This window comes from Rhinoraja longicauda, chromosome 37 (genome assembly GCF_053455715.1).
Source record: "Rhinoraja longicauda isolate Sanriku21f chromosome 37, sRhiLon1.1, whole genome shotgun sequence".
NCBI classification, from domain to species: domain Eukaryota; kingdom Metazoa; phylum Chordata; class Chondrichthyes; order Rajiformes; family Arhynchobatidae; genus Rhinoraja; species Rhinoraja longicauda.
Genome location: NC_135989.1, coordinates 12,653,084 through 12,680,822, shown reverse-complemented (window position 1 = coordinate 12,680,822; position 27,739 = coordinate 12,653,084). Strand labels below are relative to the sequence as shown.

Below are 27,739 nucleotides of genomic sequence, written 5' to 3'. Positions count from 1 at the left end.
TCAGATAAATATTAGTTCGGGAATATCTCGTGTTCAACATTTGCTAATGCATAGAAATCAAGGTCAGGATTATTTAGAGAGTTTGAAATTGGCAACAAAAGAACAACTCCAATCGGAATTAAACCAGTTATAACTTTAATGTAAACAGAAATCTCCAAGTTCTAGACAGGTAGGGAGGTAGTGTTTAGACACAATCCTCCCGACATCCCGCCCCCCCCCCCCCCAAAAAAGGGGGGAACGTACAGCAATATCCAAAGCTTTTTGAGAATACTTTGGGATGCAGTTTGATTTCAGAATTCTACAAGTCATTGAAAACATGCTGGAAATTAACAATTAATCCCATTTGTGTTCACACATTAGACGTCAGCTTCATGCAGCATAGATGACAGCAAGAATCCACGATTAGCAAGTGTATCTTCAGCTATGGGGCAGCATATACCGACCCCATGTGACTTAATTATGGTTGGACGAATAATGGACACGAGCCCTTCCGACTGACAAATCCGATATTATCATCGTCACTCATCTCAACAGAATCCGTGCCACATTGGCAAAACACATTGTAATCTGCATGTAGGAAGCCAAATTTTAGCTTGCATGTAGAAAGCCAGGGGAAAGAAAAAAAATCAGGCAAGTGTAAGATCAACAGGAAAGCAACATTGCCATTGAAAATTAGCTTCAAACAACTGCATTGTGTTGGTTGACAGAACATGCCACAATGTCTCCACAGCTTCAAACTAATGTCATGACAAATTGAGTAGTCTCGGGGGGAAAAAAGGTTTTGTATCTGCATGCATTACTGCATTTTAAACTTTCATCCTTCCCTGCACATTTAACTCGGTACAAAAAGGCCACTTGTTTCTCGTGTTCACCTTTTGGAAAAAAAAACCCCACAACATTACCAGCTGGGTTGTTACTTTGGAGATGTCCAAAGAGACCTCACCTGGCGAATGCAAACTGAACTGGCCGTAAGGCAGGTAGGTACATCATGGCTTCAAGACGTTCAGTCAAGCACCACTTAGGTAAGAGGCCTTGCAGCCAAAGGATAATGCAGCTCCACTCAAAACTTAAAAGGTAAACTTAAATTCTACTCCAGTCCAGAACCCATAACAGTGCCACTAAAATAGAAAGCGGCATTCAATACAAAAGTGCCACTGAAGGTCAAGTCAACTTAAATTTCAAAAAACAGTGCAGTCAGAGAGCAGACTTGGACTCGATTCACAGGTCACGCACTTCATTTTCAAAAATGCTATTCAAGTCATCTGTTCCCATCCAAAATTTCAGACCACAAATGGCACCACCCTGAGCAAAAACAGTTACTCTTGCTGAAAAATGTAGACAAAAGACCAATTTTAAAAACACCCAGTGTAGACTATTCTAACTATAATGAAGGGTTTCAAGATTTAGATTCCAGTTAAAGAATTGCATATTGTTCATTAAGCTACTTCAATGCATTACAAGCCCATCCAATTTAAAAGTATAGGCAGCTGGATTTAGGTTTATTCCCATGAGAATAATTTTGTTGTTTTTATTTAATCCCTTTTACTTTCGTTCTGGAAGTTGCTATATTGGAGAACGTTCCATAACTCAGGCCAGTGACACCGATAGCAAGATCATAGGAGGATGATCTTCAGGCTTGAGGAAGTGTTGGTCTGACATGCACCCTTCCAATATCACACCGGACCATCCAATTTAGGCGATGTTTCTAGCCAGAATGCAATGCCATTTGGCTAATGATGAGTCTCCAGTTCCACCACGGTCCATTCCCCTTGTGAAGAGGAGAGGTCTTCGGGAGAGAAGCTGGTTACAGACGTGATACTGGCTGTCGAGTCATCTAACGGCGATATTAAATCAGTCCATTTGCTCAGCTCTGCCTTGTCAACCATTACCTTGCTTTGTAGCTTGACTCCGTCACCAGAAAGTAGTAGAGTGTGGTTGATCAGCTGCTGCACAACTTCCACCGGCTCAATCTGCAGGGACAAGACTCTGTCGCTGGGATCTTCAATGAGCTCAAGGCATGGCAGATCCAGCGTCGGTAGATCGTTGCTCTCATAGTCCTCTTCTAGTCTGTTCTCCTCACACTCTGCCGTTTCTACTTCATAGATCGTAGAAAGGATGGGTGGGAGCAGTGGTGTTATCCAAGGGATACAGTGTGTCTGCATGGTCTTATCGCCATCATTCATGATGCCTGCAACAAGTGACAGCACTTGAAGATTTTGGAAGAGAGAGGAAAAAAAAAAATAGCAGCAGCAAAAATCCTTCCCGCATGCAATCTACAACTAGAGTTTTGGACGTTTGCAGAGCAACTGGGAACAGGATCGAGAAGACATTGTACAAACTAGACGATACATTTCTTGCACAACATTCATCTATTTGCAAACACGTGTTAGAAGTGAACCAAAGGGGAAAGTGATTTCAGTGACAAGTCGCTACATAAAGTCATTGAAAAAAATATATATAGTTTCACGGTCCTTGCTTGTATGCACGCCACAGGCAACACAACTTTTAAATGGCCCTCCCAATTTGGCACTCACTTTCTTTTACTGTGGGATGATGGTGCAAAAAAGGCAGGCACTGTCAAAGAGGGGAAGAGTTACAACTCAAAACAGAACAGCATCGTTGGGGCTTGATGGCTGACGTTTGGATTAACGGCCAATTTTCCCCAGGGTCATTATGGTTTCCGAGTTTCCAATCAAGAGCAGCGTTTTCGGTTCAATGAATACGGGCCACAGCTCCAAACACAGCAAGGACAAACATTTGCGAGAAACTTCAACGGTTCTTGACCGATGCGGCAGCACAAAGCGACGAGACACATTTTAGACAGGCAGGGCAAGCGCAGATGGAAGGCTAAACATACAAGGCCAGCACACTCAGTACAATAGTCATTGGAGGCATACAGAGTGTATTACATTTGCCACCACTTCTAACACAGTTTGCACTCAAGTGCACTTGGACAAGACTACTGCAACACATTAGCAGTTCCTCAGCAGTGTCGAGTTGTTCCTGGTCCTCCAAAATATTCCAAATGGAATTTAAACTGGAGGTGGCAGAGTATGTTGAAAGACTGGAGCGACTAGGCTTGTATACACTGGAATTTAGAAGGATGAGAGGGGATCTTATCGAAACGTATAAGATTATTAAGGGGTTGGGCACGTTAGAGGCAGGAAACATGTTCCCAATGTTGGGGGGAGTCCAGAACAAGGGGCCACAGTTTAAGAATAAGGGGTAGGCCATTTAGAACTGAGATGAGGGAAAAACATTTTCAGTCAGAGAGTTGTGAATCTGTGGAATTCTCTGCCTCAGAAGGCAGCGGAGGCCAATTCTCTGAATGCATTCAAGAGAGAGCTAGATAGAGCTCTTAAGGATAGCGGAGTCAGGGGGTATGGGGAGAAGGCAGGAACGGGGTACTGATTGAGAATGATCGGACAAGATCACATTGAATGGCGGTGCTGGCTCGATGGGCCGAATGGCCTCCTCCTGCACCTATTGTCTATTAGCAGTTCCTCAGCTGTGTCGGGCTGCTCTTGGTCCTCCAAAATATTACAAATGGAATTTAAACTGGAGGTGGCGGAGTATGGACTTAAGCAAGAAGGGCTTCTTGGAGAAGAAGAGCTGCCTTAAATGTAGTTGCGTCGGGTTGAGTCACTATAGTAGGGTGAAGACTATTCCCAGCTTTAATTGTGTGAGGGAACAATGAGTTGCTATACACATCTGTCTTGGTAGCTGGTGTCTCAAATTGAATCGAGTGCCCTTGTCTGCCCCTGATAGGGTTGGGTTTGGTGTAGATTTGCTCAACAGGAATAATATTGGGAAGCACAGCAACTTGTTAGCTTGTTTCAGGTTAGGCAGAGAGGTTCACTTGCACCTCCCCCAACCTCATCTACTGTATCCGTTGTTCAAGATGTGGACTCTTATACATTGGCGAGACCTAAACGTAGACTGGGCGATCATTTCGCTGAACTACCGTCAGTGCGCCTGAACCTACCTGATTTCCCAGTTGCTGGACAAATTTAATTCTCCTTCCCATTCCCACACTGACCTTAATGACACCCATTCCGTCTCCCCAGAGATGCTGCCTGTCCTGCTGAGTTACTCCAGCATTTTGTGTCTACCCACATTGACCTTTCTGTCCTTGGTCTCCTCCATTGTCAGAGTGAGGCCAAACGCAAATTGGAGGAACAGCATCTCATATTTCGCTTGGGCAGCTTACAGCCCAGTGGTATGAATATTGATTTCTCTAACTTCAGGTAGCCCTGGCATTCCCTCTCTCTATCCCTCCCCCACCCAAGTCACACCAGCTTCTCGTTTTCACCCAACAAACAGTTAACAATGGCCTGTTTCCTTTATCATCGTTACTTTTTTGCGTATCTTTCATTCATTGTTCTTTATCTCTCCACATCATCGTCTATATCTCTCGTTTCCCTTATCCCTAACCAGTCTGAAGAAGGGTCCTGACCCGAAACGTCACCCATTCCTTCTCTCCAGAGATGCTGCCTGTCCCGCTGAGTTACTCCAGCTTTTTGTGTCTATCTTCGGTTCAAACCTGTAGTTCCTCCCTACATAACTTGTTAAACTGCCGTGTTTAGATCGGAAGTGCCGCAGCATTGCAAGGCAACTGCAAAGCCACGAATCACATTCCAGGATCTCTGGCAACCCAAAGGAGCCTTCTCGCCCAAAGAAACTTGTACTCCAAGACCAGACTGATAGCTAAAGAACAACTTGTCCCCTGCCACCCAGGTCTTTGAGGAAAGGAGTTAAAATCAAGGGTTAAATGCAAGATATTTACTTTGCTACATTCTCCCAAGTTCACAACGAAATGGCACATGGAACTGAACAGAGAATTGTACAAGAGGCCGGGGAAGCTTGGACAAGGAATGTTGACCTTCATAACAAGAGGAGTTGAGTATAGGAGCAAAGAGGTCCTTCTGCAGTTGTACAGGGCCCTAGTGAGACCGCACCTGGAGTACTGTGTGCAGTTTTGGTCTCCAAATTTGAGGAAGGATATTCTTGCTATTGAGGGCGTGCAGCGTAGGAATACTAGGTTATTTCCAGGAATGGCGGGACTGTCATATGTTGAAAGACTGGAGCGACTAGGCTTGTATACACTGGAATTTAGAAGGATGAGAGGAGTTCTTATCGAAACGTATAAGATTATTAAGGGGTTGGACACGTTAGCGGCAGGAAACATGTTCCCAATGTTGGGGGAGTCCAGAACAAGGGGCTACAGTTTAAGAATAAGGGGTAGGCCATTTAGAACTGAGATGAGGAAAAACTTTTTCAGTCAGAGAGTTGTGAATCTGTGGAATTCTCTGCCTCAGAAGGCAGTGGAGGCCAATTCTCTGAATGCATTCAAGAGATAGATAGAGCTCTTAAGGATAGCAGAGTCAGGGGGTATGGAGAGAAGGCAGGAACGGGGTACTGATTGAGAATGATCAGCCATGATCACATTGAATGGCGGTGCTGGCTCGAAGGGCCGAATGGCCTCCTCGTGCACCTATTGTCTATTGTCCAAGTCGGACAGAACAGAACACGTTCACTGAAACAATACCAGACCAATTGGATGTAGATGCATTTAAGAATACAACACTCCCCCCATGTATTAAACTTGCATTTTAATTCTGACAGAAGGACTTGAAGCTAGGCCATGGGTGGTCCTCAAACATCTACAAAGCTCTAGCTACCCTAGCATTGAACTCACCTTTGCAACACCTACCCTCATTCTAAACTGATGATAGACACAAAATGCTGGAGTAACTCAGCGGGACAGGCAGCATCTCTGAAGGGAAGGAATGGGTGACGTTTTGGGTCGAAACCCTTCTTCAGTCTGAAGAAGGGTCTGGACCCGAAACGTCACCCATTTCTTCTCTCCAGAGATGCTGCCTGTCCCGCTGAGTTACTCCAGCATTTTGTGTTCATCTTCCATGTCAAGCAGCATCTGGAGTTACTTCCTACTCATTCTCGGGTAAAGACTGTCCTCCCAAGTTCAAATCCTCAAATCCCGTAGAAGCCACCAAGCCCATTTAAAACAGCTTTTGCTTTAAGGTGCCAAGTTAACATCCTTGCACGTGTTCCAATGGCCAGCTACACAAGGTGAGCTCACCGCATGCAAAGAACAGGGTTGGCCTTCTGTGTGGGATTGGAAAAGCACTACCAAGTAGATAAGACAACTATGGAGATAATGATATGACCCTTTCCTTCCCAGCAGGTGAAAGAACAATGGCTGGATTATCTACTCAACGTTCCCAGATACAACAGGAACCAGATGTTATCAGGCAACTGAACCATCATACCAACAACTAGAGAATAACCTCTAAGGATATGGAGAGAAGGCAGGCACGGGTTACTGATTGTGGATGATCAGCCATGATCACAATTAAATGGCGGTGCTGGCTCGAAGGGCCAAATGGCCTCCTCCAGCACCTATTTTCTATGTTTCTACAACCCTGAGCTAATATCTACCTCATTGGAGACTATCGGACTATCTTTGATCAGATTTAACCTTGTTATTCCCTTCATCATGTATCTGTACACTGTGAATGGCTCGATTGTAATCATGCATTGTCTTTCCGCTGAATGGTTAGCACGCAACAAAAGCTTTTACCCTGTACCTCGTAACAATAAACTAAATGAGAGTCAAGGAAGCGATCTCTGGCTAGTATTACTCATGGTATAATGCACGTCACCTCAGGAGGGTTGCATGGAGGATTGACCTGGGCTTGGTTCAGATACCAAAGTACATGCTCCACCCTGCACCACAACCCCTCACATACCACTCCCCACCCCCACCCCCACCCAGTGCACATAAAGCCTGTACGAAATGGCCAGTTCCATCATTTTATAACACTTTATTAATCAATATTAAATGAACAAAAAAAAAAAAAGATTTACACAATTTCTAATGCCCTGCAAATCTGTTACCAAGATGTTAGCAGTGGTGAGCAAGAACATCCATAGAATAGAATTGAGATTAAAACTAGGTTCAGGCAATGTGATCAGTGCGTTTGGGTTTCAGAGTCCAGGACAAAAGGTGTATATGTTCCAGACTGGTATCTATTACAGAAATGTCACCCTGGGGAAGAGAGTATTTTTATTTTTCATAAGTAGCATTTAATACATTACCTGCCAATACGTTATCATTCTTTTCACACGGAGGGTAGCATAGCTGTTGCATGCAACCTCCATTTGCATCTTCCCTATCTTCGACCATCTCCTGTAATTTAGCCAACTCCCCGTCGAGGCAGTTGATGGGATGGTTTGCTCCAGGTGCCTCTGCATTCGTGGGCAGGGGCTCATCTGCCAACTCAGCGCGATGGTCTTCTACCAGGTCACGTGAGCTCTGCAGGGTGAAAGCCACCTCGGGGACGACTCCCGCCAAAGGATCGCTTTCAAGAGGGCAGCCACCCTGAAAGGGAGGCCCGTGGGACTGGCCATCGATCGCTGGGCTGGTTGTCCGGCTCGCGTCCTGGTTGTCCGGGGGAAGACACGCCTGCGGCTCCATTGTCGGGAGCAGGCAGCTTTGGAGGGCACCCGAGTCGGCGTGGTCAAGTTGCACCGACCCTGGGGAGCAGGGAGTCTCGGCAGTCGCAATCTCTTCTACTTCATCCACAGCCTGGAGACTGGAGGGGTTGAAGTGGGGGGAATTAAACGGAAGGGAGAGACCTTCAGCTTTCAATTCACCTGCAGCCTTGTCCTCAAACACGGGGTTGTCTATCCCTTCCAGACCACGCTGGTTCGTTATCTCAGCCACGCTTTCTAGATCACCCTCTGAATGATCTTCATCGTCCGAAGAGACTAGGGGCTCAGTTGAAGAACCTTCAAGCAGGTCATCTGCTGGAAGCGTCTCAGGCTCGTAATCGCCCCTCTCCAAGTGAATCCCCAAGTCCTGCTCCAGGAGATCAAGTTCACAGACCTCTCTCGGAGGGGAGCCATTGTCTACAGATTCCAATTTCTCCGATTTGGACTCTACTCCCGAGCTGCTGTTGTAATCCTTCAGTTCTTCGGGAGTGCTGGTGACACTGCTGCTATTCCCAGCCACGTCCGCGCCTCTCAGCGTGCTAGCCTGCGACGCGCCGTGGTCTCCGCACAAATCTCCAGGCAGCAAACCAGAGGGCACGCCTTCACTTTCAACAGGATGGTGCAACTCTGTGGGTGCTCTGCAACCTTCCGCGAGCTGGTCGCAAGGTTTGAAGACAGCATCTTGCTCGCAACTCGAGAGCGTGTCCGGAAGGAGCTCTTCAGGAGGAGTTACCTTGGAGTGTCCACACACACTCAGCTTAACTTGCTCCCCATTAGATACATCACTGTTGGACTCCAGAGAGCTCACATCTTCCAAGGCACTTCCTAAAGTGGACCCCCTAGGATAGGTTATGTTCGCCAATGTTGGTGCAAGGACTACATTGTCCTCAACTGCAGGTGGATTTTCTGGTGGGTTTTCTGGAATAGGTTTGAGAATACAAAAATTCACAATGGATGGACACCTTTCAGAACATGGTAAAACAGAGACCATCTCGTCAATCCATTGGCTAGGCAGGACACATACTTCCAAATTGGTCAAGTTCACTTCTGCACCAACATCAATCACGTTTTCATCCATGTTAGTCTGTTGAACTTCATAATAGTTTACATTAACTGTTTCGACCCCTTCAGGAACATTATGTTCACTTCCAACTACAGCTCCAATATTTTCCATTTTATCACTGTAGGTTAAACACAACTCTGGATCAAGATTGGGGTCAGAATTCATGTCTCCTTTGTTTAACTGGCCGGCCACTTCAACACATCCCAAACGCCCCACATCCTCTGCTCCTTCGGGTGCGGGCACACTTGGTTCAGCCACAGCTCCCGCCACCTTGTCCTCTGCAGAAGCCGTTTCATCGGCACGGCCAAGGCAAGGGGCTGCCTTCATTCCTTGTGGAGAGGGGGAATTCCTGATGGTCAGACTACCCCCAGGGTCCTCCACCACATCTCCAACGACTGGTGCAGTAACCAAGCTGGGAGATGGCCCCTTCAAATTGGCCTTTGGTTCAGCATCGAGGTGGCTCTCCAAGGACCCACATCCCCCAACGTTGTCCTCAGAGAGAGACTTCCTGGTGTTTGGCGATCTACCACTTGACAAGGGTTGCTTCTCGATGGCTTTGGCGGTCTGAGTCGAAGGGAGAACAGTCCCCAAACTCTTGGTAACAGAGGCATCAGGCAGTACCCCCTGTCCTTGTTTAACAGGAATTTTGGTCTTTCGACTTGCATCCACGTGTTTTGTTTCGGAAGAAGATTCTGACGGCTTTGGCAGTTTTAGTTTGCTTGACCTGGCGATGTTGCTGGCTTTACCCGCTTCCAAACCTGGATTCTTCTTTGGCTGGGAAGAGCCGAGAGCCTGGTCTGGAGAGACGGAGGACAAAGTCAAGCAGATTATTCATACATTCAGCAGTAACATGAACCAGCAAGTCAGCTGAAGGGGCAACAGTCACATGGATGGCGATGGTACTAATGAACCCAGACGGCATGAGGCCAAAACCAAAAGTGAAAACAGGTCATTTTATTTCCTCCCACGCCCCTCCCCCATGCCACACCTGGACTCTCACCTTTATCTCATTTTCCCCTCCTACCTTTCCTCCAGCTTCACTATCTGCAACTCGTCAATCCTGATGTCTCACACCTTCTGTCTTTTCATCTCTGGCCTTTGTCCAACCTTCCATCTATCAAATCCCCCTCCCCCCTCACCCATAACCTGCTCGTCTCCATTCTGCCCCTTCTCTCATCTAGACTTTCTTCTCTATCCTCCTCCTCCCCCCCCCCCCTCTCACCCCACCCCCAAGTTTGAAGAAGGTCTTGACCAGAAAGGTCACCTATCCATGTTCTCCAAAAGATGCCGCCTGACCCACTGAGTTACTCCAGCACCATTTAGCTTCAAGTTGGGTCTAGTAGTCAGTAGATCCCCACCCACCAGACCCTTGCAGCTCAAGACCGTAAATAATCATCGTCCATGGAAGGTCAATGGATCCTTTGATGGAAGAGGTGATATCTATGGACTTCAGGAAACGTGGGTAGACACAAAATGCTGGAGTAACTCAGCAGGACAGGCAGCATCTCTGGAGAGAAGGAATGGGTGACATTTCGGGTCGAGACCCTTCTTCAGACTGATGTCAGGGGAGAGGGCAGGACAGATATAGAATGGCCTCCTCCTGCACCTATTGTCCATCACCCATCCGCTTCTCCAGAGATGCTTCCTGGCCCACTGAGTTACTTCAGCACTTTGTATCAATCTTTGATAGAAACTCCATCTAGGAACGATACCTTCAGTTTCAATACCACTGTACTCTACCGACTGTTGTACACCGAAAATCATTATTATTCACATATTTTCTTAAAATGAAAGGTTTGCCATTAACTCTAGGTGTCATGGGCCAATGTGAGAATAGTGGATGCAGTTCAAACTCATGCTCCTTGTCAAGAAAGGATTCAGACAAACCTTGTGTCAAAAGGGTGTGGACTAGTTCGGGGTCTTGAGGGCCACCCTCCCTCAAGACCCCGAACTAGTCCACACCCTTTTGACACAAGATTTGTCTGCATCCTTCCTTGACAAGGAGCACGAGTTTGAACTGCATCCCAGGCAGGGTGTTGGCTGGATAGACTACCTGGTTAAGCAACCCATCAGTGAGATACGAACATAGAGTCATGGACTTCAGAGATGCAGCACGGAAACAGCCCACCGAGTCCGTGCCAACCAGTGGTCACCCCTTACACTAACACTACCCTACTCACACTGCATGCAATAAGTCTCACTGCAATAGACACAAAACGCTGGAGTCATTCAGCCGGTCAGGCAGCATCTCTGGAGAAAAGGAATAGGTAACATTTCAGGTATTTATTCACAAAGTGCTGGAGTAACTCAGCAGGTCGGGCAGCATCTCGGGAGAGAAGGAATGGGTGACGTTTCGGGTCAGGTGATGTCAGTCTGAAGAAGGGTCTCGACCCGAAACGTCACCCATTCCTTCTCTCCCGAGATGCTGCCCGACCTGCTGAGTTACTCCAGCACTTTGTGAATAAATACCTTCGATTTGTACCAGCATCTGCAGTTATTTTCCTATAGGTAACATTTCAGGTTGGGACCCTTCTCCAGACCCAACTGCAATAATACTAACAGAGAAACATAGAAAATAGGTGCAGGAGGAGGCCATTCGGCCCTTCGAGACAGCACCGCCATTCATTGTGATCATGGCTGATCATCCACACTCAGTAACCCGTGCCTGCCTTCTCCCCATATCCCTTGATTCCACTAGCTCCGAGAGCTTTATCTAAAACACTTCAAACCCTTTTCTGCCAATTTCATCTGAGAACTGTTCTGTACTCCAGCAAACATTTCTCACTCGGCAGACAACAGTACAATTTGGAAAAATCATGGACAGACCACCTTTAGATGTCCTGTTGGAGGCTGGTTTAGATCCTGCCGTCTGCACACTGGGTTTGGTGGTCCTAGTGCAAGTCAAGACTTCGTTGGGTGGTTTCGACGCTGATTGCTTCCTGACCGCTCCGGTCTTTGCTTGGCAGGATGTGGCCATCGAGCTGTTGGGTCTTGAAAATAATTGGAAGCATAGTTGCCAGTTAGAGAAACAAGTTAGATTTATTTAACATATAAGTGTTTGTTGGCTCTGGGCCTGTACTCGCTGGAGTTTAGAAGGATGGAGAAACCTACCCAACAGTGAAAGGCCTGGAGAGAGTGGATGTGGAGAGGATGTTTCCACTAGTGGGAGAGTCTAGAACCAGAGGACTCAGATATAAAGGACGTTCCTCTATGAAGGAGATGAGGAGGAATGTCTTTAGTCAGAGGGTGGTGAATCTGTGGAATTCTTTGCCACAGATGGCTGGGGAGGCCAAGTAGTAGGAAAAAAAACCTGCAGATGCTGGTTTAAATCAAAGATAGACACAAAATGCTTAAGTAACTCAGGCAGCATCTCAGGAGAGACGGAATGGGTGACGTTTCGGGTCGAGACCCTTCTTCAGACTGATAGGCCAAGTTAGTAGGTATTTTTAAAGCGAGATTGACGGGTTCTTGGTTAGTAAAGGTGACAGGGGCTATGGGGAGAAGGCAGGAGAATGGAGTTGAGGGGGGTATGAAAGATCCTGGAATGAATGATGCTCCTCTTAGTACAACAGGGCGGCACGGTAGCGCAGCGGTAGAGTTGCCTCTTTACAGCGAATGCAGCGCCGGAGACTCAGGTTCGATCCTGACTACGGGTGCTGCACTGTAAGGAGTTTGTACGTTCTCCCCGTGACCTGCGTGGGTTTTCTCCGAGATCTTCGGTTTCCTCCCACACTCCAAAGACGTACAGGTATGTAGGTTAATTGGCTGGGTAAATGTAAAAATTGTCCCTAGTGGGTGTAGGATAGTGTTAATGTACGGGGATCGCTGGGCGGCACGGACTTGGTGGGCCGAAAAGGCCTGTTTCCGGCTGTATATATATGATATGATATGATATGATAACAGGTTTAAGGGAAGAACATAGCTCCCTGATGTTCTGCCCACTGCCTGCAGGTGGTGCCATTTCCCTTCACACAACTGTTGACAGACAATAGACAAGAAAAATGGGGCTTGATCCTCACTATGGGTGCTGCCTGTATAGAGTTTGTACGTTCACCCTGTGACAGCGTGGGTTTTCACCGGGTGCTCCGGTTTCCTCCCACACTCCAAGGACGTGCAGGTCGGTAGGTTAATCGGCTTTGGTAAAATTGTAAATTGTCCCTAGTGTGGGATAATCTTATCGAAACGTATAAGATTATTAAGGGGTTGGGCACGTTAGAGGTAGGAAACATGTTCCCAATGTCGGGGGAGTCCAGAACAAGGGGTCACAGTTTAAGGATAAGGGGGAAGTCTTTTAGGACCGAGATGAGAAAGGTTTTTTTCACACAGAGAGTGGTGAATCTGTGGAATTCTCTGCCACAGAAGGTAGTTGAGGCCAGTTCATTGGCTATATTTAAGAGGGAGTTAGATGTGGCCCTTGTGGCTAAATGTTGGGGGAGTCCAGATCAAGGGGCCACAGTTTAAGAATAAGGGGTCGGCCATTTAGAACTGAGACGAGGAAAAAATCTTTTCAGTCAGAGAGTTGTGAATCTGTGGAATTCTCTACCTCAGAAGGCAGTGGGGGCCAATTCCCTGAATGCATTCAAGAGAGAGCTAGATAGAGCTCTTAAGGATAGCGGAGTCAGGGGGTATGGGGAGAAGGCAGGAACGGGGTGCTGATTGAGAATGATCAGCCATGATCTCATTGAATGGCGGTGCTGGCTGGAAGGGGCGAATGCACCTATTGTCTATTGTCTATAGTGTGTGTAGGATAGAACTAGTGTAGAGGTGGTAGTTCGTCGACGTGGACTTGGTGGGCTGAAGGGATCATTGTCATGCTGCATCTCCAACTAAACGCTGGCTGGTGATGACATAATGGCCTATTTAATGTGATACAGTGGATGACCTCTCAACCTAAACAGCTTCCATTTAGATCCGTTCCCTTGCCTATTGGCCTATTTTTTAAAATATATATATTTTTAACTTTGTGTTTCTATTTCAACATTCACAGCAGTCAAAACCCACAACATCCCAAATTACCACCCCTCTCAAGGGCAAGGGCCCCAGCTACAACTTTACTCCTTGTCATGCAGGAGGGTGAGGTGGTGGTTTTAGTTTTAGAGATGCAGCGCAGAAACAGGCCCTTTGGCCCATCGAGTCCGCACCGACCAGCGATCCCCGTACAGTAACACTATCCTACACACACACACACAATGTTCTGGACTCCCCCGACATTGGGAACATGTTTCCTGCCTCTAACGTGTCCAACCCCTTAATTCCACAGACTAGGGACAAGTTACATTTATACCAGACCTACAAACCTGTACGTCTTTGGAGTGTGGGAGGAGACTTAAGCACCCGGAGAAAATCAATGAAGGTCACGGGGAGAACGTTAAAAACTCCGTATAGATATGAATGAATGAATGAATGAATACGTTTATTGGCCAAGTATGTGCACGTACAAGGAATGTGCCTTGGTGCTCCGCTCACAAATGACAACACAAACACACAGTTAACAATTAAGAATAAAGCATAAACACATCAAAACAATAAGGATACAACATTACGGTCTGAACATGTGGGTGAAAATAAACCAGAGCAAAAAAGAGGCTACAGTCTTTGGTTATTGAGTAGAACTATCGCTCGTGGGGAAAAAAGCTATTTTTATGTCCGGCTGTGGCTGCTATCTCTACAAGATACCACTGGTAGTCAGGATGGAACTAGTGTCTCTGGCACTGTGAGGCAGCAACTCTACCACTGCGCCACCATAATGGAATGAGCTCTATCTGGGGATTTGAGTATAGGAGCAGGGAGGTTCTGCTGCAGTTGTACAGGGCCTTGGTGAGACCACACCTGGTGTATTGCGTACAGTTTTGGTCTCCTAATCTGAGGAAAGACATTCTTGCCATAGAGGGAGTACAGAGAAGGTTCACCAGATTGATCCCTGGGATGGCAGGACTTTCATATGAAGAAAGACTGGATAGACTCGGCTTGTACTCGCTGGAATTTAGAAGAGTGAGGGGGGATCTTATAGAAACTTACAAAATTCTTAATGGGTTGGACAGGCTAGATGCAGGAAGATTGCTCCCGATGTTGGGGAAGTCCAGAACAAGGGGTCACAGTTTAAGGATAAGGGGGAAGGAAGTCTTTTAGGACCGAGATGAGAAAGTTTTTTTTCACACAGAGAGTGGTGAATCTGTGGAATTCTCTGCCACAGAAGGTAGTTGAGGCCAGTTCATTGGCTATATTTAAGAGGGAGTTAGATGTGGCCTTTGTGGCTAAAGGGATCAGGGGGTATGGAGAGAAGGCAGGTACGGGATACTGAGTTGGATGATCAGCCATGATCATATTGAATGGCGGTGCAGGCTCGAAGGGCCAAATGGCCTACTCCTGCACCTATTTTCTATGTTTCTATGTGTCAAAGTCAGCGGGTCAGGCAGCATCTCTGGAGAACATGGATAGGTGACGTTTCACAGAGTGCTGGAGTAACTCTATGTTTCTATCTACTACGTACAATGACTCCATTACAAGCTATCCGATAACATACAGTTACCCAAGTCATATTGGCCCAAGGCAGTATAGTACCAGGCATGAAATGGAACAATGGTGCGAAGTAAAGCGGATGAAAGAGCCAGCCAGTGATCACAACATTGTCTGGAGTGATGCTGATACCTCCCGCCCCTTTGTGATATCAGGCAGGGTCGGATTAACAACTGCGAGGCTGTCAGAAGCAGTTTCACAGGACAAGTTTCAGGCAGTGGAAGGGAGCAGTCACTGTTATTAGAACTGAGCTGTTAGCAGGAATTCAGGACCTTCCAACTACAGAGGGAACATCCACCCAGCCCAGACCTGAAAACCAGAAGATAGACACAAAATGCTGGAGTAACTCAGCGATTCAAGACCTTCTCCCTACAGAGAGAACATGCACCCTGCATCCATCCAGCCCAGACCTGAAAACCAGAAGATAGACACAAAACGCTGGAGTAACTCAGCGGAGAAAAGGAATAGGTGACCCTTCAGACCCAAAACGTCACCTATTTCGTTTCTTCAAAGATGCTGCCTGACCCTTCGAGTTACTCCGGCATTTTGTCCATCTTTCTTCGGTTTAAACCTGCAACTGCAGTTCCTCTCCACACGAGAAGAAAATCAGGTTGTCCAATAGTTGTTATCAAGTCACACGGCACGGAAACAGGCCCTTTGGCCCCACCTGCCCGCACCGACCAACACGCCCCATCTACACTAGTCCCACCTGCCCGCACCGACCAACACGCCCCATCTACACTAGTCCCACCTGCCCGCACCGACCAACACGCCCCATCTACACTAGTCCCACCTGCCCGCACCGACCAACACGCCCCATCTACACTAGTCCCACCTGCCCGCACCGACCAACACGCCCCATCTACACTAGTCCCACCTGCCCGCACCGACCAACATGGCCCATCTACACTAGTCCCACCTGCCCGCACCGACCAACATGCCCCATCTACACTAGTCCCACCTGCCCGCACCGACCAACACGCCCCATCTACACTAGTCCCACCTGCCCGCACCGACCAACATGCCCCATCTACACTAGTCTTACCTGCCAGCACCGACCAACATGCCCCATCTACACTAATCCCACCTGCCCACATCGACCAACATGCCCCATCTACACTAGTCCCACCTGCCCACACCGACCAACATGCCTCATCTACACTAGTCCCAACTTGCCCACAACGACCAACATGCCAGATCTACACTAGTCCCACCTGCCAGCACCGACCAACATGCCCCGTCTACACTAGTCCCACCCGCCCACACCGACCAACATGCCCCATCTACACTAGTCCCACCTGCCCACACCGACCAACATGCCCCATCTGCACTAGTCCCACCTGCCCACAACGACCAACATGCCCCATCTGCACTAGTCCCACCTGCCTGCCTGCCTTTCACCTACATCATTCTAAACCTGTCCTATCATGTACCTGTACAAATGTTTTTAAAACAATGTGATACTTATCTCAACTATCTCCTCTGGCAGCTCGTTCCATTTTCCCACCACCCTTTGTCCAAAAAAAGTTTCCCCTCAGGTTCCTATTTAATCTTTCCCCATCACCGTAAACCCATATCCTTTGGCTCACGATCCCCCTGCTCCGGGTAAAAGACTACATTTACCTAATCTGTGCTTGAATGTTATCTAGCTAATCAAAAATAGCAGGGCTCTTGGGCATGTTGGAAGGCAGAGGGAACTAGGGTTGCAGGTTCATTGGGTCATAAGTGCTAGGAGCAGAATTAGACCATTCGGCCCATCAAGTCTACTCCACCATTCAATCACGGCTGATCTATCTCTCCCTCCAAACCCCACTCTCCTGCCTTCTCCCCATAACCCCCGGTATTAATCAAGAATTTATCTATCTCTGCCTTAAAAATATCCATTGACTTGGCCTCCACAGCCTTCGTTGTGATGAATTCCACAGATTCACCACCCTCTGACTAAAGAAATTCCTCCTCATTTCCTTCCAAAAGGAACATCATTTCATTCTGAGACTATAACCTCTGGTCCTAGAGTGTAAACCTCCTCTCCCACGAGTGGAAACGTCTACTCTATTCAGGTACACAGTTCCTGCAAAGTGACATCACAGGTAGATAGGGGGGTGAAGGTGGTTTTCAGCACATTGGCCTTCGTAAGTCAGGTAAGTCAGTCTGGTATACACTGGAATTTAGAAGGATGAGAGGGAATCTTATCGAAACGTATAAGATTATTAAGGGGTTGGACACGTTAGAGGCAGGAAACATGTTCCCAATGGGGCCACAGTTTAAGAATAAGGGGTAGGCCATTTAGAACTGAGATGAGGAAAAACTTTTTCAGTCAGAGAGTTGTGAATCTGTGGAATTCTCTGCCTCAGAAGGCAGTGGAGGCCAATTCTCTGAATGCATTCAAGAGAGAGCTAGATAGAGCTCTTAAGGATAGTGGAGTCAGGGGGTATGGGGAGAAGGCAGGAACGGGGTACTGATTGAGAATGATCAGCCATGATCACATTGAATGGCGGTGCTGGTTCGAAGGGCCGAATGGCCTCCTCCTGCACCTATTGTCTATTATAAGGATTTTGTGTTGAAGTGTGGACATTATGTTATGACATTGTGAGGCCACATTTGGTGTTCAGTTTTGGGCACCCTGCTACAGGGATGATATTAACCTGGAACAAGTGCAGAGAAGGTTTAACGATGTTGCAGGGACTTGAGGGCCAGAGCGAGAGGGAGTGACTGAGCAGGATAGCACTTTATTCTTCGGAGCGCAGGAGAATGAGTGGTGATCTTAGAGGGGTGTACAAGATCATGACAGGAATAGATAGGGTAAAAGACTGCATTTACCACGTGTAGGGGGATTAAAGAACTAGAAGGCCAGTGTGGAAACAAGAATTTCGGCCCACCAGCCCCAAACTAAATAATGCCAGCTATTAAAATCCAGCAGTAAACACTCATTGACCAAGGTTGGCACGGTGGCGCAGCGGTAGAGTTGCTGCCTTACAGCACCAGAGACCCGGGTTCCCATCCTGACTACAGGTGCTGTCTGTACGGAGTTTGTACGTTCACCCCGTGGGTTTTCCCCAGGAGCTCCAAAGACCTACAGGTTTGTAGGTTAATTGGCCCTAGTGTGTGTCGGATTGTGTTAGTGTGCGGGGATTGCTTGTCGGTGTAGACCGGGTGGGCCTAAAGACCTGTTTCCATGCTGCATCTCCAAGCTAAATTAACCCTTTACCTCAGGGGTTCCCAACCTTTTTCATCCCGTTTACCCCTTGGCAACATTTCGAAAGAAAATTTACCCCCACCCTGTTTAGTTCAGTGATTTGAGTTTACACTTCTGCCGTAACAAAGCAACCGACAATGGGGAAATATTAAAGTACTGTTTCTAACATTATTATTTTAAGTTCAAATAACATTAATAGTAGCACATAACAATGGTATTTCACTTATTTATGAACAACTAATGATGAACAGATACCGGTATATCAGAACCAAACGCAGTCAGTCAACATGTCCAAACCCAGAATCAACAAATGCAGATGATATTTAGATTTTAGATTTAGAGATACAGCGCGGAAACAGGCCCTTCGGCCCACCGGGTCCGCACCGCCCAGCGATCCCCGCACATTAACACTATCCTACACACACTAGGGACAATTTTTACATTTGCCCAGTCAATTAACCTACATACCTGTACGTCTTTGGAGTGTGGGAGGAAACCGAAGATCTCGGAGAAAACCCACGCAGGTCACGGGGAGAACGTACAAACTCCGTACAGACGGCGCCCGTAGTCAGGATCGAACCTGAGTCTCCGGCGCTGCATTCGCTGTAAGGCAACAACTCTACCGCTGCTGGGCAGGTGATATTTACCCCCTGGGCAGGTGATATTTACCCCCTGGGCAGGTGATATGTACCCCCTTGGCAGGTGATATGTACCCCCTGGGCAGGTGATATTTACCCCCTGGGCAGGTGATATTTACCCCCTTGGCAGGTGATATGTACCCCCTGGGCAGGTGATATGTACCCCCTGGGCAGGTGATATTTACCCACTGGGCAGGTGATATTTACCCACTGGGCTGGTGATATTTACCCCCTGCGTAGGTGATATTTACCCCCTGGGGGCAAATTTACCCCAGGTTGGGAACGCTTGCTTTACCTGCTCACTGTGCTGTTACTAGGCTTCGATGGTCTTCCTGTCGGCTTTACTGCAGTGGCAGCAGCAGCAGCTGCAGCTGGTGGTTTCTTTGAAGCTGTGGAGACAATTACAGACAACTGGTGAAGGCACCATTTTGAAACAACCCTCCTTGAAGAAGGGTCTCGACCCGAAACGTCACCCATTCCTTCTCTCCTGAGATGCTGCCTGTCCCGCTGAGTTACTCCGGCATTTTTTGAAATAAATACCTTCGATTTGTACCAGCATCTGCAGTTATTTTCTTATACTCCTTATCGAAACGTATAAGATTATTAAGATCTTATCGAAACGTATAAGATTATTAAGATCTTATCGAAACGTATAAGATTATTAAGGGGTTGGACACGTTAGAGGCAGGAAACATGTTCCCAATGTTGGGGGAGTCCAGAACAAGGGGCCACAGTTTAAGAATAAGGGGTAGGCCATTTAGAACTGAGATGAGGAAAAACTTTTTCAGTCAGAGAGTTGTGAATCTGTGGAATTCTCTGCCTCAGAAGGCAGTGGAGGCCAATTCTCTGAATGCATTCAAGAGAGAGCTGGATAGAGCTCTTAAGGATAGCGGAGTCAGGGGGTATGGGGAGAGGGCAGGAACGGGGTACTGATTGAGAATGATCAGCCATGATCACATTGAATGGCGGTGCTGGCTCGAAGGGCCGAATGGCCTCCTCCTGCGCCTATTGTCTATTGACCCCAGCCCATTCCTCACGTCACACGTTGCATTTTGACAGCTTCTCAAAAATATACAACGATTTTCATTCAAATTATTTAAAGGAATTGCTTGGGACAAGAGTCCTGACCAAAGATACTAGAGGAGCAAGATAGACCACTCGACCCTAAAAACCGTAGTACGTCATGACGCCATTTTAGTGGGCAGAAACTTGCAGAAACATTTTAAAAGAAAAATAACAAATATCTGTGAATTGATAGATGAGATATATTCTGCATTTTAATGGTATCATCACACATACTGTTCCCCCAAAACACTGATTACACTGTGAGAGGCATAACGGACGGTGGGTTTTGCTTACTAAAATGGCGTTCCTTTGCGTACTACACTTCAGTATAGGCGATTTCAACGGAGTGGTTCATCTTGCTCCTCTAGTATCTTTGTGGTGGAGTAACTCAGCAGGTCAGGCAGTATCTCTGGAGAGAAGGAATGGGTGACGTTTCGGGTCGAGACCCTTCCTCAGATTGACATCAGTCTGAAGAAGGGTCTCGACCCGAAACGTCACCCAGTCCTTCTCTCCAGAGATGCTGCCTGGCCTGCTGAGTTACTCCAGCACTTTGTGATACCTTCGATTTGTACCAGCATCTGCAGTTACTTCAGTATAGGCGATTTCAACGGAGTGGTCCGTCTTGTTCCTCTAGTATCTTTGGGTCATGACCCACAAGATCTTAAAATCTGCGTCATTAGCAAAATTACTGTCAGTTTAGTTAGAATGAATGCGTAGAAAGGAACTGCAGATGCTGGTTTACACCAAAGATCGACACAAAATGCTGGAGTAACTCAGCGGGACAGGCAACATCACTAGAGAGAAGGAATGGGTGACGTTTTGGGTTGAGACACAGAGTGAAAATGTGTGTCACATTCTCAGCACACCCTACATTGTTACAAGGAAGAAATATCCACACCAATTCAGAACAGCTACAATCTTGATTAAGGAACAATCAGTTACTAATTAGGACGCAGAAAAAGACATGTCAAGCCAATAATAATCTCCAAAAAAATTAAGCATGATAAAAATACTTCACAACAAAAAAATTCCTTCAAGGCAAAAGACCCAAAATAGGTTTTTAAATTATTTTAGAGGAAAAGAGGAAAAAGTTGTCCTGAGTAACCAAAATGCAAAACAAATTATTTCCTTTGCAAGATGCAATTGTTTCCAGTGCCTTGATTTCAAAGTGAGGAGATGGTGGCCAAAACTGATGAAGACTATAGACTATAGTGCGGCACGGTGGCGCAGCGGTAGAGTTGCTGCCTTACAGCGAATGCAGCGCCGGAGACTCAGGTTCGATCCTGACTACGGGCGCCGCCTGTACGGAGTTTGTACGTTCTCCCTGTGACCTGCGTGGGTTTTCTCCGAGATCTTCGGTTTCCTCCCACACTCCAAAGACGTACAGGTATGTAGGTTAATTGACTGGGTAAATGTAAAAATTGTCCCTATTGTATGTAGGACAGTGTTAATGCGTGGGGATCGCTGGGCGGCGCGGACTCGGTGGGCCGAAGGGCCTGTTTCTGCGCTGTATCTCTAAATCTAAATCTGCCTGAACATGATTCAATGTGTAGGAAGGAACTGTAGATGCTGGTTTACACCTAAGATAGACACAAAATACTGGAGTAATTCAGTGGGACAGGCAGCATCTCTGGAGAGAAGGAATGGGTGACCTTTCTTTTGTCCTGAAGAAACTTTTTGTCATTAAGTATTTTTATCATGTCTAATTTTTTTTGCGATTATTATTGGCTGGATCTATCTTTTTCTGCCTCTGAAGTCTAATTAGTAACTGGTTGTTTCTTAATCAAGAGTGTAGCTGTTCTGAATTGGTGTGGGCGTTTCTTGCTTGTTGCAATGTAGCGTGGAAGGGCAGATGTGACGCTCATTTTCACTCTAACTGTCTGAAGAAGGGTCTCGACTCGAAACGCCACCCATTCCTTCTCTCCAGAGATGCTGCCTGTCCCGCTGAGTTACTCCAGCTTTCTGTGTCTATTCCAGTGAGACTTATTGCACATTTGTATCTCACTGATGTGTCTCTCAACCAGGTAGTCTATCCAGTCAACACCTTGCCTGCCAGTAGTTACTCCAGCATATTATGTTAAACTAAACTGTATGTTGTGTACTGATGGGAAGGTGGAGTTTGATATCCTCCCATGACCACAACAAGTTCCCTCAGGGTTCTCCAATTTCCTTCCACCTCTCAAAGACATGTGGTTTGGCAGTCAAAGTGCCAATTATTGGCACAGCCAATAATAATCTCAAAAATTCAGGCATGATAAAAAATACTTCACGACAAAGAAAATCCCTTCAGGACAAAAGAAATTCCTTCCAGAAATGTCACCCATTCCTTCTCTCCAGAGATGCTGTCTGTCCCGCTGAGTTACTCCAGTATTATGTGTCTTAGGTGTAAACTAGCATCTGCAGTTCCTTCTCAGAGATACAGCCGTTTCCATGCTGTTTCCCTAAAGTCTAAAGAATACAATGAGTGTTGGTGGGGTCACCATGTGTGTGGAGATACTGCAAGCAGGAATGATGCCACCTGCACTAGTATACAAGTACACAAGTATACCCTCCTCCTCTCGTACCTCCATTGATGGATACAGTGTTAAAATTAACCCCTGGATTTTGGGGAGCGGTGGGGGGGTTGGTGTGTGTGATGGTCTGGGCTGCATCCACAATTCTCAGCATGTACTTCTTTTATGTACCTCTATTAGCAAAGTTATAGGTGTACAAAGACGTACAGGTATGTAGGTTAATTGGCTGGGTAAATGTAAAAAATTGTCCCTGGTGGGTGTAGGATAGTGTTAATGTACGGGGATCGCTGGGTGGCACGGACTTGGAGGGCCGAAAAGACCTGTTTTCGGCTGTATATATTTGATATGATATGATAATATCAACCACCTCCTCCATGTTATATATAGTATAAGACAATAACTGCAGATGCTGGTACAAATCGAAGGTATTTATTCACAAAATGCTGGAGTAACTCAGCGGGTCAGGCAGCATCTCGGGAGAGAAGGAATGGGTGGCGTTTCGGGTCGAGACCCTTCTTCAGACTGATGTCAGGGGGGCGGGACAAAGGAAGGATATAGGTGGAGGCAGGAAGATAGAGGGAGATCTGGGAAGGAGGAGGGGAAGAGAGGGACAGAGGAACTATCTAAAGTTGGAGAAGTCGATGTTCATACCACTGGGCTGCAAGCTGCCCAGGCGAAATACGAGGTGCTGTTCCTCCAATTTCCGGTGGGCCTCACTATGGCACTGGAGGAGGCCCATGACAGAAAGGTCAGACTGGGAATGGGAGGGGGAGTTGAAGTGCTCAGCCACCGGGAGATCAGTTTGGCCAATGTTCATGTTAAGTGGTCACCACCACCTCCTCCATGTTAAGTGGTCACCAACTGGTGGGTAGCGCAGCGGTAGAGTTGCTGCCTCACAGCGCCAGAGGCCCGGGTTCCATCCTGACTACGGTTGCTGCCTGTGCGTTCTCTCTGTGACCTGCGTGGGTTTTCTCCGGGAAGATCTCCAGTTTCCTCCCACACTCCAAAGACGTGGAGGTTTGTAGGTTAATTGGCTCGATGCAATTGTAAATTACTAGGTTAATTCCCGGAATGGCGGGACTGTCATATGTTGAAAGACTGGAGCGACTAGGCTTGTATACACTGGAATTTAGAAGGATGAGAGGAGATCTTATCGAAACGTTTAAGATTATTAAGGGGTCGGACACGTTAGAGGCAGGAAACATGTTCCCAATGTCGGGGGAGTCCAGAACAAGGGCCCACAGTTTAAGAATAAGGGGTCGGCCATTTAGAACGGAGATGAGGAAAAATCTTTTCAGTCAGAGAGTTGTAAATCTGTGGAATTCTCTGCCTCAGAGGGCAGTGGAGGCCAATTCTCTGAATGCATTCAAGAGAGAGCTAGATAGAGCTCTTAAGGATAGCGGAGTCAGGGGGTATGGGGAGAAGGCAGGAACGGGGGTACTGATTGAGAATGATCAGCCATGATCACATTGAATGGCGGGTGCTGGCTCGAAGGGCCGAATGGCCTACTCCTGCACCTATTGTCTATTGTCTTTTGTCTAAATTGTTGCTAATGTGTGTGGAATAGTGTTGGTGTACAGGGATCGCTGGTCGGCGCGGACGCGGTGGTCTGATGGGCCCGTTTCCGCACTGTATCTCCAAACCAAACCCACACACACTGCTGTGATAGCCCCCCTCAACCACATCCATTCTGTTCACCAGCAAGACAGATGGAGAAAGTTTGCAGCATGGTGATTCAGCTGCATGCCGCCAAACATATTAATTCTGCCCAGTCTGAAGAAGGGTCTCGACCCAAAACGTCACCCATTCCTTCTCTCCAGAGATGCTGCCTGTCCCGCTGAGTTACTCCAGCTTTTTGTCTCTACTTATAATTCTGCCCAGAATAGCTTAAAATAATGAGACCAATTTAACCTTCAAGAAAGCTAATCAGAGAAGAGGACAGATACATTTAAAAAAAGGTTTCATTTTAAAACCATTTTGGAAACCAGGTTTTCAATAGACAATAGGTGCAGGAGGAGGCCATTCGGCCCTTCGAGCCAGCACCGCCATTCAATGTGATCATGGCTGATCATTCTCAATCAGTACCCCGTTCCTGCCTTCTCCCCATACCCCCTGACTCCGCTATCCTTAAGAGCTCTATCCAGCTCCCTCTTGAATGCATTCAGAGAATTGGCCTCCACTTCCCTCTGAGGCAGAGAATTCCACAGATTCACAACTCTCTGACTGAAAAGGTTTTCCCTCATCTCCATTCTAAATGGCCGACCCCTTATTCTTAAACTGTGGGCCCTTGTTCTGGACTCCCCCAACATTGGGAACATGTTTCCTGCCTCTAACGTGCCCCAACCCCTTAATAATCTTATACGTTTCGATAAGAGCCCCTCGCATCCTTCCAAATAACTGGTCTAAATTAATGCCACATTAAAGATTTCTTTTTAAAATCATGTAGCATTGTCTTGTGGAGAACTTGGGCAGAAGAGAGAGGTGGGAAAAAAACCCAGCAACATGTAGAGAAGGGAGATTCAGCTGCTACAACATATGGAAGAGGCCACACACTGGCATTTTAGCCTCTACATTGCTGATATCCCCAGTCAAGCTATACTGAAGGCAAGGCACACAGGATGCTAAGAATATTTCCTGTGCCAAACATGCAGAAGGGTACAAATCCCATTAGAGAGAGAGAGAGAGAGAGAGAGAGAGGAGAGAGAGAGAGAGAGAGAGAGAGAGAGAGAGAGAGAGATGAGAGAGAGAGAGGAGAGAGAGAGAGAGAGAGAGAGAGAGAGAGAGAGAGAGAGAGAGAGAGAGAGAGAGAGAGAGGAGAGAGAGAGAGAGAGAGAGAGAGAGAGAGAGGAGAGAGAGAGAGTTAGCATGTCAGATCGACTTCTTAAATAATAGAATAGGCATGCACACACACAGAGTGCTTTGCACTGAAATTCAACACTGCTTCGGAAACAGAGGACACTGGATTACATTTCTATTTTTACATGAGCAGAATACACGCTCCAGGTTAGACGTCCCTTCAAGAACTAGGAGCTCCATGTGGTGTAGTGGTTATCCCAGCTGCTGCCAAGAGGAATTTATGAAGTTAAATGACTTTGAACTTAAGTGGGGGGAGGTGGTGGGTGAGGGGAAATCATGACCCAAAACATCCATTCTCCATGGCGTCACGGTGGCGCAGCGGTAGAGTTGCTGCCTTACAGCGCTAGAGACCCAGGTTCCATCCCGACTACGGGTGCTGTCTGTACGGAGTTTGTACGTTCTCCCCCGCGGCCTGCGTGGATTTTATCCGGGTGCTCCAATTACCTCCCACACTCCAAAGAAGAGCAGGTTTCGGAACGTATAAGATTATTAAGGGGTTGGACACGTTAGAGGCAGGAAACATGTTCCCAATGTTGGGGGAGTCCAGAACAAGGGGCCACAGTTTAAGAATAAGGGGTAGGCCATTTAGAACTGAGATGAGGAAAAACTTTTTCAGTCAGAGAGTTGTGAATCTGTGGAATTCTCTGCCTCAGAAGGCAGTGGAGGCCAATTCTCTGAATGCATTCAAGAGAGAGCTGGATAGAGCTCTTAAGGATAGCGGAGTCAGGGGGTATGGGAGAAGGCAGGAACGGGGTACTGATTGAGAATGATCAGCCATGATCACATTGAATGGCGGTGCTGGCTCGAAGGGTCGAATGGCCTCTCCTGCACCTATTGTCTATTGTTTGTAGGTTAATTGGCTTGGTATCATTGTAAATTGTCCCTTGTGTGTGTTTAGGATAGTGTTAGTGTGCGGGGATCGCTGGTCGGCACGGACTCTGTGGGCCGAAGGGCCCTGTTTCCATACTACCTCTAAACTAAACAACCAAAGCTGCCCGACCTGCTGAGTCACTCCGGCAATGTGGCGCATGCATTTCACAAAGATGGAGAGCTTGCTGTGATTTAGTCTTCACTGGACCTGGAGGGCCCAAACCTCTCCTGCATTGGTGTAGCACCCTCTCTCTCCTTCCCCTCCCTCTCTCCCCTCTCTCCCCCTTCCCCTCCCCCTCCCCTCTCTCCCCCTCCCCCTCCCCCTCTCTCCCCCTTCCCCTCCCCCTCCCCTCTCTCCCCCTCCCCCCTCTCCCCCTCCCCCTCCCCCTCTCTCCCCCTTCCCCTCCCCCTCCCCTCTCTCCCCCTCCCCCTCCCCTCTCTCCCCCTCCCCCTCCCCTCTCTCCCCCTTCCCCTTACCCTCCCCCTCCCCTCTCCCTCCCACTTTAATTTTTTTTTAAAAATCATGTCGCGTTGTCTTGTGGAGGACTTGGCCAGAAGAGGTGGGAAAAAACCCCATCCCCCTCAACCCCCTTGTCCTCCCTCCCTCCTTCCCCCCCCCCCCCCCCCCCCTCCCTCCCTAGGAGATAGATTTAAACTTTAAAATGTGAATAACTTTAAAAACATAACATCGATTTCAATGAAACCTCTTCCATTCGCACCAAAGGGACGACGGTGAGTAAGGTGGGGCCTACAATTGTCGCGCTATCGTGTACCGTTTTAGCTGTAGTTCAGGAACAAACAAACAAACAAACGAGAGTTTTAGTACATAGGTCTCGACCCGAAACGTCACCCATTCCTTCCCTCCTGAGATGCTGCCTGACCTGCTGAGTTACTCCAGCATTTTGTGAATAAATACCTTCGATTTGTACCAGCATCTGCAGTTATCTTCTTATAGTTTTAGTGTATAGATAGACGTCCCACCCCAACCAAAGTGGGCAAGGAAGAAACAAACCTGTGGAGGCCGAGGCCTGTGGCGTTGGGGTTTTGGCTTTAGCAACAGCTTTAGGGGTGGGCAACGCTTTGGCTGTTCCTCCTCTCTCCACCTGGGTGGACAGGCTACCATTGTCGGTGTCGGGCACAGCCACGTTGGGCTTTGTGGCCTTGTTCCTGGCCATCATTTTCTTCTCCATTATTTTCTCATGGGAGGACATGCCAGTCTTCGGGGCCGTTTTGGACGCAGCCACCCTTGGCTCCTGGTCATTGGCCTTCTTGACGACGGGGATTGTCCTACTGAGGATGGGTGGTCTGATGCTCGAGGTGGCCACTTTGGCCTTGACCTGTGACCCAGCAGTGGACTTTGGGCTCTGCTTCCCCTTGGTTGGCCCGTTGTTCTTCTGCTTGCCCGACATGGCTGGTGTACCTCTGACGTCAGGGTCTTTGGCATCTGCTGGAGGGGATTCGTCCAACTCCGCGGACTTCATGGCCCAGGGTCTTGGGAGCCGAGAGG

General features: G+C 47.5%; 1 protein-coding gene across 1 annotated transcript; it reads right to left on the bottom strand.

Moving 5' to 3' along the window:
• Positions 1-118: 118 nt before the first annotated feature.
• Positions 119-27,739, bottom strand: LOC144610652 (uncharacterized). Its single transcript, XM_078429517.1, has 5 exons — positions 27,245-27,739; positions 19,224-19,317; positions 11,408-11,568; positions 7,120-9,375; positions 119-2,188 (listed from the first exon to the last, which is right to left on the bottom strand). The coding sequence occupies exons 1-5, from the start codon at positions 27,711-27,713 to the stop codon at positions 1,731-1,733; spliced, it is 3,438 nt and encodes a 1,145-aa protein (XP_078285643.1). The 5' UTR covers positions 27,714-27,739; the 3' UTR covers positions 119-1,730.

Excerpts from the sequence above, each read along its gene's own strand:
- LOC144610652 (XM_078429517.1), bottom strand. The coding sequence starts at position 27,713 with ATGAAGTCCGCGGAGTTGGACGAATCCCCTCCAGCAGATGCCAAAGAC. Across the intron at positions 9,376-11,407 it reads CTCCAACAGGACATCTAAAG|ACCAGGCTCTCGGCTCTTCC; the intron begins GTGGTCTGTCCA and ends CCGTCTCTCCAG. Across the intron at positions 2,189-7,119 it reads GAATGATAACGTATTGGCAG|GCATCATGAATGATGGCGAT; the intron begins GTAATGTATTAA and ends CACTTGTTGCAG.